The sequence below is a fragment of the Sturnira hondurensis genome, unplaced genomic scaffold, assembly GCF_014824575.4.
Source record: "Sturnira hondurensis isolate 20B ecotype Veracruz unplaced genomic scaffold, ASM1482457v3 Scaffold0013800, whole genome shotgun sequence".
NCBI classification, from domain to species: Eukaryota; Metazoa; Chordata; class Mammalia; order Chiroptera; family Phyllostomidae; genus Sturnira; species Sturnira hondurensis.
In genome coordinates, this window is record NW_028086431.1 from 589,524 (window position 1) to 602,662 (window position 13,139).

A 13,139-nucleotide genomic window follows, 5' to 3' on the forward strand; every position below is an offset into this window, starting at 1 on the left:
GCTCTGTGCAGGGAGGCTTTAGAAAAGGAACAATGGTATCTGCTCATTTTGATGCCAGGCACCTCAGTTTCTCCCTTTATGCCACTGGTGCTTTTCAAGCTGCTAACCCAGTGCTAGAACTCAGAGGGAGTGAGTCTGGATAAGTTCATGTGTGGGTTCTTTCAAAGGAACTTCATGGGGCTTCAGAAGTTTCTTCCACTGACCATCCCTGCTGAGTTTTGCAGCCAGAAGTTGTGGGGATTTATGTTTCTGGCACTGGAACCTTGGGCTGTGGGGCCTGGTGTGGGGCTGGGACTCCTCACTTCCAAGATATCCCTTCTGAATTTTTATCTACCACACATGGATGTGAGACCATCCTGTGGAGGCATTTGCATGCCTCCTGTCAGTCTGGATGGATGTGTTTTCTTTAATTCCGTAGTTGTTACACTTCCATTCAACTCCGTTTCTGACTGTTCTGAGTAATGGTTGTTCTATATGTTAGCTGTAGTTTTATGTGATTATGCGAAGAGGCATGCTGTGTTTACCTATGCCACCATCTTGACTGGAAGTCAAAGCCATAGTTTTAATCCCAATTCTTTAACTCTGGAAGGAAGGCTGATGTCCTATAAAAGTGGGGAATTATTTTATATCAAATCCCTAACTCACAGTGGGATTACTTAGAATGAAGACAATGAAAGTTCTCTGAACTCTGGTTTTATCAACTGCTAAAAGGTTATCTTGGCTTTTGTGATCTGGTAGTTTTATCAAGTTATCTCTAAAATGTTATACTTATGAGAGTAAAGATGTAATTTTACCCAGAGTAAGGAAAATAGTAAAATATTCAAAATCTTCGTGACTTGAAAATAAATTTCAGGGTTAAAATGTGTTCTCAGTTATGTTCTGTCAGAAGTATTATTTTTAGAATATAAAGTTACACAAAATTATTTGTAACTTTAATATTTATTTGTTTTGCCCCACTTATTACAATGTCCAACTTAAAACAATACTAATACAATATTGGTACTGCCCACACTTAAGTAAAATGGTTTTACAGAAATGTAAAGCCTAGTGTTCATATATATCCCCCTTTCGAGCCACATCACTAGCAAAAGTTTACAGCTACATAAGCTATTAAAGAAAGCTCAAAAGTACCAAAAGCACACCCCAAAATCAAGTTTTTGAAATTGCAAATTAGCCATCTCTAGTGCCAAACATATGCTTTAGATTGCCTCAAGAAAACATTTTTTGAAATCACAAATGTAAATCTGGTGTCTACTAACAACAGTTGTTTGAAATAATTATTAACAAGCTTATAGTGATAGCAAGTAGAAATGGAGGATAGGAAACCAGAACCTTACATCTGATTTCCAAGGGCAGAGATTAATTAGGTCATACTCTTACTGGATTTAAGCACATTTTAATGAAATCAATCAGGAAGATGATCTGATAAAAACTACACACCCAGGTGTCAGGGATTTCATATGGTACTTCTGCATTTTTAAGAAAGAGGGCACTGCTTACCAAAAGAAATGAATTTCCCTAAAATAAAAACTTCAGACACCAGCAGACTTGCAGATTTTTCAACAGAGGTCCACCCTTCTTGGGGAGGAGAACCTCAAGACACCATAAATGTGGCCACTTATTTTTCCTGTAAATAAGGCAAGCTTTCCATATTATTTGTGAGAGGGAACATTTTCCAATTATCAATCAATGGTAGTTGTAAATAGAACTGCATTAAGTCAGTAAGTATTGACCCAGTAAAGCAAACTTCTTGCTTCAGATTCTCACTCACTGCTTTATACCCACGGGCCCCCAAACATTTTCATTACAATTGCAGTTTACTTACAATAAAATAGAGATTAACAGAAAAAGACAGTCAAAAATCCTATGAAGGTTTATTTTTTAGGACTTCTTTTTTTAAGGAAAGTGCAGAAGAGATGTTTTTGATCCCCTTTTCATATGCAAGGTATAATGTATAGATTTATACCACATAATAAACACAAACAATTTTAGTAAATCACAGGAATATATGAGTAATTAGAAGCATTATAGATGTGATGGAAATAAATTAGATTTTAAAAAATTATCTTGTTAATTTTACCTTCCCTTCTTTCAAGACTCACTGACATATAAATGTGTCTTTCTACACCTAGTGGAGCTTCACTTTGTTTAGAAAGCCCAATAACATTAACATTTGTACTTTAAAGAAAATCATGGTTTGTCTTTTACTTATAAAGGACCTTCACTCCTAAGATTTCAACACAATTCATAAACAACAAAAATCCTGACACCGTACACCTATGCACAGCTCAGAATCGGATACACAAGCTGGGAGGGAAAAACCATTTTTAATTTAAAAGCTAGACCCTGTCATCTTCCCTTTTCACACTCCACCCAGTGAACAAGGACATACTAGTTTCAGACATCTGCATGCTCCCACCGCCAGGGACCCTTCCCATTGCAGCCAGGTTGTCAAGAGGAATATTGGCAGGAGGAGCATCAGGCAGCTCTGCCTTGCAACAGAATAACTGAGCTTTAAAATGCTTCTGGAAGGTTTTACTCAGCCAGTAAAGAGCAAAGGGATTTACACAAGAATTGCTGAAAGCCAGAACCCGAGAGAAAATGGTGACAATAAAATGAATGGCAGAGGGGTCCATGTAAGTTTGATAAGTGAATGAACGGTAGAGATATAAGAGGTGATTCGGTAACCAGCAGAGAGCAAACAGAGCCACCAGCACCAACACTGTTTTGGCAATTCTCTTCCGGGATTCAATCTATAAGGGGAAATAAAAATGGCAAAAGAAACAAATCATTTAGCTGGCAGAGTCTTTTAAAAACCATTCTCTAGATTTACATAGAAATGTACAGTCAACAAGCTGGTGTCTTTTTGAACATGCATTTGTGTGGTAACTACCTGACACGTGGGAAGGCAGCCTGTGGCTACAGAATACAGCATGTTAATTAGCATGGTAATCCATGTTCTTAGTCTCATTAGTTCTACTTCAGAGACTCCCACCCCTGGTTTTGAGGTACTCTAAGATGTCTCCAATTATCTCTCAATGAGTGTTGTAGAATTCTGGAAATTTTACTGTAGTTAAAAATAGAGGTATTATACAAGACTGGTTTCATCATATCAGCAGAGGCTGACTAGGTTAGGTTAGAATATTATTCTGGGGTTTATGAAAGTTGCCAAGTTGGTACCAAAAATTGTTTTTAACCTATAGGAATTCTAATTATAGTCAAAAGAATAAAAACTAATTGTGCCTCCTTCATATGTGAAAATAATCCTATACCTATTAATAAGAGAAATTAATCAGATGAAATGAAGATGTTGCCTCTGGTCACAGAGCAAAGATAACTGCTTACATGGGCATTAAATATGCAACTTTAGCTTTATGAGCATTGCTGTTGAACCAACCCAATAGACCAGGTGCATAAAAAGGCATTGAGATCTCTAAAATGGTCAAGAGGTAAATGGAATCATCGCTCTCCACTCAAGAGAGATAGAAATCCTGTTGCATTTTAAAAAATCAAATGGAACAGTGTTTTGGCAACATTCTTTTTATTCTGTTCATATTTACAGAGCAGCACACCTGGCTCTTGCAATGTTTTTTTTTTAATTTCTTGCAACAGTCTTAAATAAGCTTCTGTGAGTCACTGTGTTCTTTTGCCACTGGCAGTTCATCCCTGGAGACCACAGTTTACTCATCTCTGTGTAAGTGGTTTGCACTGAATAATGTTATGGCTTCTTGCCAGTTCTATCATCCTGTGTTTTTCTATCATTATGTTACACATTATAAAATAAAAGATGCTTCACTTTATAGTCTCACGTTGCACAATGATCCTCACTATTACAGGGGTGAATAATTTTGACTGCTCCCAAACTTCAGTTGTCCCTTTTCTAATAATAATAGTTCTATCATTATTGAATACTTACTATGCTAAGCCTTTCATATATATCATCCAGTCCCCATCTTCATTTTACAGATGAGGAAACTGAGGTAGAGGAAGGTTAACTTGCTCAAGATTACTCAGCTAGTATGTGGTAGAGCTGGAATTAAATTTTGGGTCTGACAGACTCCACAGCCCATGATCATAACAAAAATACCATATTCCTATTGTATTTATTGTTCACAGGTGCTAAAGTAGGACCTTTCACTTCTAAAGTCACTCAAGAATCCTGATATGTACATACCTGCTTTCGAGCATGGCTTTGTTCCTCCGTAGGCATGTTCAAGGTGCTTCTGTAAAGAGTCTTAGCAATCAAAGAATAATAGACAGAGATAATAGAGAGTGGAATAATGTAGAACACTAAGAAGCACAGCAGAGAATGTATCTCTTGCACAAGTCTCTCTGAAACAGGATAAGAAGCACATGATTCAAATGTAGTATTTTTGTTGGGATCTTGAAAAGTATATACATTTGAAAATATAGCCTCTGGTAGAGCAATTATCATTGACATGATCCAGATGCACCCAGCTTTGGCACAGGTCTTCAGGATGGCATTGGAGGGCTGTCGTTCTAGTGGCTTCACAACTGCCTTGTATCTAGAAATACATAAGCAGAGGCAAAGATCAAATAAATATCAAAATTACAAAATCTTAGAGGTAAAAGTGGTCATGCAGTTCTACCTCCTATCCAAATGTATATAACCAAGTCAACATTAACCATTTGGAGTTAGTTGTGGTTTTAAATATACATAATACTTCCCAGGTTTTTTTATTTGTGCTAATCACCTCTTTCCTTATTCACCAGGATGACATATTCCAGGTTTGCAAGTTTATAATTTTATGTGTAGATCCTCTATTTAGGACAAATAATTTTTCCAGCATGATTTTATGTGTGTTTGAGAGTAATTCATTGTCTGTGCATTGCTTTATGTATTCTAAAAGACTTCTTTTTGTATAAGTGACTGATGTTAAACCTAATTCTCCTTTCTTCCTATAAAGGAATCCCATGAGTTTATGCAGTAGAGAGGATAGGGTTAATTTCTTCCTTGTTCAAAAGTGGTAACTTGTTGCCCAAGCCATAGGTAAGTAGATTTGGGTCAAGAAGAGAGTGAAATCGGAAGCCCTGTGCCCATACAAAGATAGATGTCTTTATTCTGACACACTCACCTTAAAATCTACAGCCTTTAAGTAAATCTGCCCTCAAATATAATGTAAAACCAGTTAAAACAAAGATTCAAAAAAGGCACCAAGGAAGCTTTTCCTCATCTCAGATTCCAGAATCTTAAGAAGCTATCCTTCTGGTACTGCCAGGTGTTTCTTACCGGCTTCTTGCAGACTTTCCTAAGCATCACTTTTAACATTTAGAGGCTTAATTTTGTTCATGTTTTCAGTTACCATTCTATAATAGGAACACAGAAAAACAGTACTTACACTGAAAATATCCTAACCAAGCCCAAACACTCTGACTGCCAGAGGCTCTCATGTGCTCTATCCATAGAGCTCTGAAAGTTAAACAAGATTATTTCATTTCTCTGAAAACAAGAATGTCATTGAGTGCCTATACAGAAGACAAATACAATTAAGTGATGACATTACACTGAGTTACCAGGAAGCCAAAAAGCTCACCATGTTTCTGCTATTAATTTGATTAATTTTAAATATATTAGATGTATGCATTTTTTTACTGCTCTCCTGGTAGTCAGTAATGCATATGTGGTCAATTTCACACTTAGGCTGGTGTTTTAATGTTGACAATATTGCACCACTAGGATGCACTAATGTATAAAGCATGAATTGTTTTTCTTTTACACCTGGAACAATTTGCCGTAATAAACTGGGGAAAAAACATCGTCCAAATATTCTTTCAAGCAAACAATTACATTTCAAAGAGAATATATTATCCCTAAAACATACAATTTCAATCACTCCTCTAATGCTAACCCAGGAATTTTAACATTCTTTTACCAACTTTTATTTAAAATGCTCCCCGATATTTTAATCTTACACCTCAGTTACAGAATGTAAGAAAAACAGGATAGGAAGCAGTGAATGCTAACTACAAGCTTTTATTTCTTTTCATATCTTGTTCTCTTTTTGCCTCATATCACATCCAGGCAAATGTAATTAAGAAAAGAAACCCACCTGTCAGCGCTGAGAATTGTTAATGTGAACACTGATACACCAACGGAAGTGAGCCGGATGAAAGAGAGCACCTTACATCCAATTCTTCCAAACAGCCATCCTTCTGCAAGGTAGTGGGTTGCATCCACCGGCACACAAGTTAGTAGAAGTAAAAGATCTCCAAAAGCCAGGCTAGTGATGAAAATGTTTGGAACTGTTTGCATGGATTTGGTCTTGAAAAACACTTTGATGAGAATAGCATTTCCAAGGATGCCCACTGAAATGATCACAGCATACATTAGGTATATGGCACACAATGCTTCTATTCCTGGAGAGTTGTCTCCGGTCCATCCTTTATTCTTGGTATCATTAGGAATGACAGGGCTGGATGATTCTGTGTCATTTGTGATTAAAATTAAAGTTTGATTAGGTGACTGAGGCTGTCTTCGAGGCATTTCTCTTAAAGACTATGCCTTTAATGTCTCTTCTGTTCAGCTCAGATGTTGTTGATTGTCATGTCTAATGCCCATGTCTAGTAACGAGATGGTAGAGGAACAGAGCAGAATGCAAGCAAATTCGAGACATCCAGATACTCGCCTCCTTCAGTTATTCTGTGTCTCCCAGCATGCTTGGTTAAGTGCTTACGAATCTGGCACTGAAGAGTGGGAGGTGGAAGAGTTTTATTGACGTTTCCATGACTGAAGGAGGGGGGTTTGGGAAATGCTCTGCAGTTGCTTATTCTTTCCTGTTGGGGAATCTTATTAATAACTAGATAGTATAGAATAATACCCATTGTTTATTAGAATCACTCTGTTTCCCTATCTAACCACAAAGATCTATATATAGATCTTGTCACTTTTGTCCTAGAACTCATTCATTTTTCTGCAATCAGAAGATGGTCTAATGCACTTTTACATGGTAAATAAGTATGTATGTCCCCTGAAGCACAGACTTGAATCCATTTCTCTAGGATTCATATCAGTGAGGTGCTAAAGCAAAGATCATTCACATTTTTACAGGGCTGATGTCACCTCTAAGGATGGATAATTCAGGTGACCTGGGCATATCAACTCTCTCTGACACATGGTAATTCCCAACTTTGTGCATATTACTGAGGCTGCACTGCACAACAGCAAAGCAATCTTTAAGGGATGAAAAATGCAGGCAAATCACCAGTTGCTTTGTCTCTAAATGTCCTAATAAAACAATCAAAAAATATTTTTACTGTTTGTTTTAATGCTATATATTTTAAAATTCAGTTTAGGGTTTCTCTCTTAAGAAATGGTTGAAATGAACCCGCCTTGTTACAAAACAAAATAACACAGAACACAGCTCAAGGTTCTGACACACAAAGACTTGTAAGAATTAAAATTGTTCTTTTCAAGTGAGAGAATGCCATAGGTTACTCCAGAGATGATAGGCATGTAGATATCAACAGAAGGAGACAAAAAATCAAGACAACTTACTTTAGTACCAGCCAGAAAAGCCTCTTGTTACAGAAAATGCAAGTATGTGATTTATGTGTTTATGTGGGGTGGGAGGTTGATTAGGAGTTGGAAGCCTGCATTTTGAAGGTATTTAATAATATAACCTGCTAAGAAATATTTTCTGAAATGATCAATTTCAAAGGATAACCTCTCAGCTATAAAAAACTTTTTGTAGTAAGGTGTTTATAAACATATCCATATAAGAATTAGCCTGGGAAGTAAAATGAAAACCAGCAAAGTATTTGGCTAGCCAATGAACAGTAGTGGCAAACAAAGATTGCTCTTGATACTGACAGAATAGGTGTAATAAATTCTACAGGAAAGTGAATTGGGTTAATTGAATCAATTATCTGGTTAATTTGAGCCTCTTAAACCACACCTATCCTCTACCCTATCTCCAGAGCTTTAATTACTCAGCTAAATAACTGTTTTGATGGGAATGGGGAAGAGAGATGTATAGGTAAACACAAGTCTCTTAGCTTTTATTATATACACTTAAGTAATTTCTGCACTGGACTAGATCTTTCAAGATGATCTTTACTAAAAATGGCTTTATATGGTTTATATATTATTCTCACAAAGCTTATGATAAAATCGTTGGGGTTTTACATACAGTTTATTTTACATATACAAAGAACAAATGGTATCTCTCAATTCACACCTCAACTGATGGCCACACAGCAAGAAACAAATCCTGCCTGTGATTTCCAAAATCATCTGGATTCCAAGTTCTCAGGCATGCTTTTCATTAGGCTGCAGCCACCAGTCTGCCGTTTATCCTTTTTCTTCCTTCTGGTCAGGAGAAGTCAGGAGAGAGCAGTGATTTTGGGGTGGTCCTGGAGCAGTGATGGCCTTATCTATAGAAATCTAGAATCCCAGAATATCAGGGATTGAAACGACCTTAGAGATGATAAAATCAAATCCTCTCTTTTTCAGAAGCATAAATGAGGTTCAGAGAGGGGGGAATTCTCTCATGTAAGGTAACAGAAGTACTCTGTGGCTGAGATGAAATAAGATGTCTCTCAATTCCAAGAGGTTAAAAATCAGTGACAAGAATTGAAAGAGTTCCTGACAACAAGCCATATTTGCTCATTTGGCATTATGGAATTAGTGTTTCTGCATGTTTTATTAACCTAAGAATAAGAGATTTCCAGGCTAACAAGCAAATCGTAATAGGTTACTTAAATGCATCTGCTTTACTTTTCAATTTATAAAACATTTTATTATTATATATTTTGTCAGTCACCATTTGCTAGTATTACAGTATGTAGTGGTTCTAATTATTTAAATTTAATATTATTATTTTATTATATCTTAATATTGATATTATTAGTAACATTTGATTGTTAATAAGAATAGCCAATATCTACTTCTTTTACCTTATAATTAACCACAAAATATCACCATCTCTTATGTAGGTAAAGCTGTAGGGCATTTAGATTATACAAAATGATGAAATCCTTTTGTTTGTTTGTTTTTAGTGCATAATTGGACAATATTATCATATAAGGTTTTCAAAACAAACTACTTAGCTATAGATTAAGCAATTATAATACAATCATTTTTCATTTTTATTATATTTTATTGATTATGCTATTATAGTTATCGCAAATTTTCCCCCTTTGTCCCCCTCCACCTGCCCCCCCACTCCCTCAGAAAATCCCCAGACTGTTGTATATGTCCATGGATACTGCATATAAGTTCTTTGGATACTGTATTCCCTATGTTGTACTTTATATCCCTATTACTATTCTGTAGCAACCTATTGTATTTCTTAATCCTTTCATCTTTACACCCATCTCCCTGACCCTCCTCCCATCTGGCAACCAACAAAACATTCTCTGTATCTATGATTATGTTTTTCTTCTGTTTGTTTATTTATTTTGTTGTTAGATTCAGTTGTTGATAGATATGTATTTATTGCCATTTTATTGTTCATATTTTTTATCTTCCTCTTCTTCTTCTTCAAGAAGATTCTTTAATGTTTCATATAAAACTGATTTGGTGATGATGAACTCCTTTAGGTTTTTTTTTTAGATTTTTTATTTATTTATCTTTAGAGGGGAAGGGAAGGAGAGGAGAGAAATATCAATGTATAGTTGCCTCTCATGAGTCCCTTGCTGGGAACTGGCCTGCAACCCAGGCATGTGACCTGACTGGGAATCAAACCACGACTGTGTGGTTTGCAGGCCTGCACTTAATCCACTGAGCTACACCAGCCAGGGATCCTTTAGGTTTTTCTTGTCTAGGAAGCACTTTAACTGCCCATCCATTCTAAATGATAGCTTTGATGGGTAGAGTAATCTTGGTTGTAAGTCCGTGCTTTTCATCACGTTTCAATATTCAACACTTTGAATATTTCTTGCCAATCTCTTCTAGCCTGCAAAGTTTCTCTTGAGAAATCAGCTGATGGTCTTACAGGAACTCCCTGTAGGTAACTAACTGCTTTTCTCTTGTTGCTTTTAAGATTTTCTCTTTATCTTTAACCTTTGGAACTTTTATTATTCTGTGTCTTGGAGTGGGCCTCTTTGCATCCATTTTGTATGGGATGCTCTGTGCTTCCTGGACTTGCATATCTATTTTCTTCATCAAATTAGGAAAGTTTTCTTTCATTATTTTTTCAAATAGATTTCCAATGTCTTGCTCTTCCTCTTATTCTTCTGACACCCCTGTGATGCCAATATTGGACCTCTTGAAGTTGTCACAGAGGCTGCTTATACTATCCTCATCTTTTTGGACTATTTTTTCTTGTGGTCCTGATTGGTTGTTTTTTGTTTCCTTATGTTCCAAATCATTGATTTGATTCATGGCTTCATCCACTCTACTCTTGTTTCCCTGTAAATTTTTTCTTTATTTCAATTAGTATATCCTTTGTTTCTGGCTGGATTGTTTTATTCTGTTGAGGGCCTCACTAAGTTCCTAGAGTATCCTCATAACCAGTGTTTTGAACTCTGCCTCTGATAGATTGCTTTCCTCCATTTTGTTTAGCTCTTTTTTCTGGAGTTTTGTTCTGTTCCTTCATTTAGGCCATGTTTCTTTGTATCTTCATTTTGGCAGCTTCCCTGTATTTGTTCCTATGTATTATGTAGAGCTGCTATGTCTCCCTGGCTTGGTAGCATGGCCTAATACAGTAGGTGTCCTGTAGGGTCCAGTGGCACAGTATCCACTATTACCAAAGCTGGGTACTCAAGGTGCACCTACTTTGTGGGCTGTTTATACCCTCCTTTTGTAGGTGAGCCTTGATTGCTTCTGGCATGTCCAAATCAGCCACTGACTGTGTTCTATCTGGGGTCAAATACCACTAGCTGCAAAGTTATTTGCAGATGGTTGCTACTTGTGGTGGGCTTGGCGGTGCCCAGGAGAGGCCAGGCTGTGAAACAAGGCTGGCTTCTGCTTGTCCTGAGCCTAGGGAAATTAGGGAGAGGTACAGGGCTTTGCTAAAGCCAGATACTGATTGTTTCAGAGAATTTTGGAGAATCTGAAGCATGGGCCAAGACAAGACATTTGTCTAGAAAAGCTACCAGAAACAGCTTAGGTGGGCCTAGAGTTGAATGGGTCAGGGCCTCAGGGAATCACCAGGGTGGGGCAAACAGTGTGATCCAGGTTGCTGGAGTCTAAGATATGGTGCCCCCCCCCTTCTAACTCTGTGGCTCTGTGGGAGGAATGCTCAGAAAAGGGACAATAGCCTCTGCCAGCATTTCTGTCTGGGAGAAAGCTGCTCCCCAGGGGTCATCCTGATGTCAGACAATTCACTTCCTCCCCACATGTCTCTGATGTCATTCAATCTGCTGCTCACACACTGGAGCTCAGACGAAGTGAGTCCAGGTGAGTCCAACTAAGTCTATCTGCAGGGCCTTTAAGAGGAACTGCCTGGGAGTCCAGTAGTTTTTGTCTTGCACAGCCTCAATCCCCACTGGTTTTTATAGCCAGAGGTTATGGGGACTTATCTTCCTGATACAGGAACCCTAGGCTGAAGTGCCTGATATTGCACTGGGACCCCTAGTTCCTGAGATATCTCTACAAATTTTTATCCACCACATGTGTGGGGGAGACCACTCCATTCTGTATCTTCACTTCTCCTACCAGTTTTGATGTAGTTATTTCTTTAATTCTCTAGTAATTGGACTTCCGTTCAGCTCAATTTCTAACAGTTCTGAGTGATGGTTGTCAGTAATACCATCTTAGTGTAACTTTTCACTTGAAGGAAGTATTGGATATTGAACAAGTAAATTATCATTTTTCGAAAATTAGGTTTCCTGATTCAGTCCAATTCAGTTAGTGTCAGCAAAATCCTTTTTAAGTCTTCAAGGATCTGGGTATCTAATGGTGCTGAAGAACTCTTTTCTGCCTCTAATATGCTGGGCAGAGGGATTAGAAAACAGCTGCTAGTGAGAAACAGTAAACTTGGCCCCAAGCTTCTCAGCCATCAATTGCACAGGAAAGTGGTTCAAGTTTTGGCTTGCATCAAAATCACCAAGAAGGCTCATCAAGACATAGATGGCTGGGTTTCACCTCCAGAATTTCTGATTTGTTAGTTCTAGGCTGGAGCTTGAACATTTGCATTTCTCACAATTTCCCAGGCGATACCAATGCTCCTGCTTGGGACCCACAGTCTGAGAATCACTTATGTAGGATAAAAAACCAGTTTAGGAATTCTGGTCAAGATGGAGGCATATGTAGATACATTTTGCCTCCTCACACAACCAAAAGAAGGAAAGCACCAAATTTAAAAACAAAAACTGCAAGGAAATTGAACTGTATGTAAGTCTGAACAACCAAAAAGTTAAAGAGAAACATTCATCTAGACTGGTAAACAGGCAGAGATGGGCAGCTGGAGTGGAGAGGAGTGATGGCAAGGCAGCAGATGGCAGACTGGGAAGTCCCACATTTGCATGCAGATAAACTGGGAGGAACAACTGGGGAATGAGAAAAACTACAAAACCCAGGGTTCCAATTGGAAAAAAGAAAGCCTCAAAACCTCTGGCTTTAAAAACCTGTGGGGTTGAGGTGGCAGGATAAAATCCCTGCCTCACAGAAGGGTTCATTGGAGAGACCCACAGGGTTATAGAAGTACACAAGCCTGCCCACTCTTGAATCAGCATCAGAAGGGCCCAATTTGCTTGTGGGTAGTGGAGGAAGTGACTGAAAGACAGCCAAGAGCAGAGCAAGTGGCGTTGTTCCCTCCCAGACCCTTCCTCCACCTACAGGCCCCATGCAGTGGCATGGGCGGCCCCTCTCTGACCAGTACCTGAGGTTCTGCCTCTTACTACATAACAGGCCCACTGGGACAAGAAATGGCCCAAATGAAAGAACAGATCAAAGCTCCGCAGCAAATACAACTAAGCGACGAAGAGATAGCCAGTCTATTAGATGCACAGTTCAAAAGCACTGGTGATCAGGATGCTTACAGAAATGATTGAATATGTTCACATAATAGGGGAGAAAGTGATGGCTATTAAAAGTGAAATAAAGGAAAATGTAGAGGGAACCAACAGTGATGGGAAGGAAGCTGGGATTCAGATCAATGGTTTGGAGCAGAAGGACGAAAAAAACATTCAACCAGAACAGAATGAAGAAACAAGAATTTGAAAAAATGAGGAGA

At 38.1% G+C, this 13,139-nt stretch overlaps 1 protein-coding gene across 1 annotated transcript; it reads right to left on the bottom strand.

Annotated features, from left to right (window-relative positions):
• Positions 1-2,264: 2,264 nt before the first annotated feature.
• BRS3 (bombesin receptor subtype 3) lies at positions 2,265-6,505 on the bottom strand. The gene is made up of 3 exons (XM_037061991.1): positions 6,072-6,505; positions 4,175-4,526; positions 2,265-2,753 (listed from the first exon to the last, which is right to left on the bottom strand). The coding sequence occupies exons 1-3, from the start codon at positions 6,503-6,505 to the stop codon at positions 2,340-2,342; spliced, it is 1,200 nt and encodes a 399-aa protein (XP_036917886.1). The 3' UTR covers positions 2,265-2,339.
• Between the last annotated feature and the right edge of the window lie 6,634 nt (positions 6,506-13,139).

Excerpts from the sequence above, each read along its gene's own strand:
- BRS3 (XM_037061991.1), bottom strand. The coding sequence starts at position 6,505 with ATGCCTCGAAGACAGCCTCAGTCACCTAATCAAACTTTAATTTTAATC. Across the intron at positions 4,527-6,071 it reads ACAATTCTCAGCGCTGACAG|ATACAAGGCAGTTGTGAAGC; the intron begins GTGGGTTTCTTT and ends ATGTATTTCTAG. Across the intron at positions 2,754-4,174 it reads AAAGCCATGCTCGAAAGCAG|ATTGAATCCCGGAAGAGAAT; the intron begins GTATGTACATAT and ends TTCCCCTTATAG.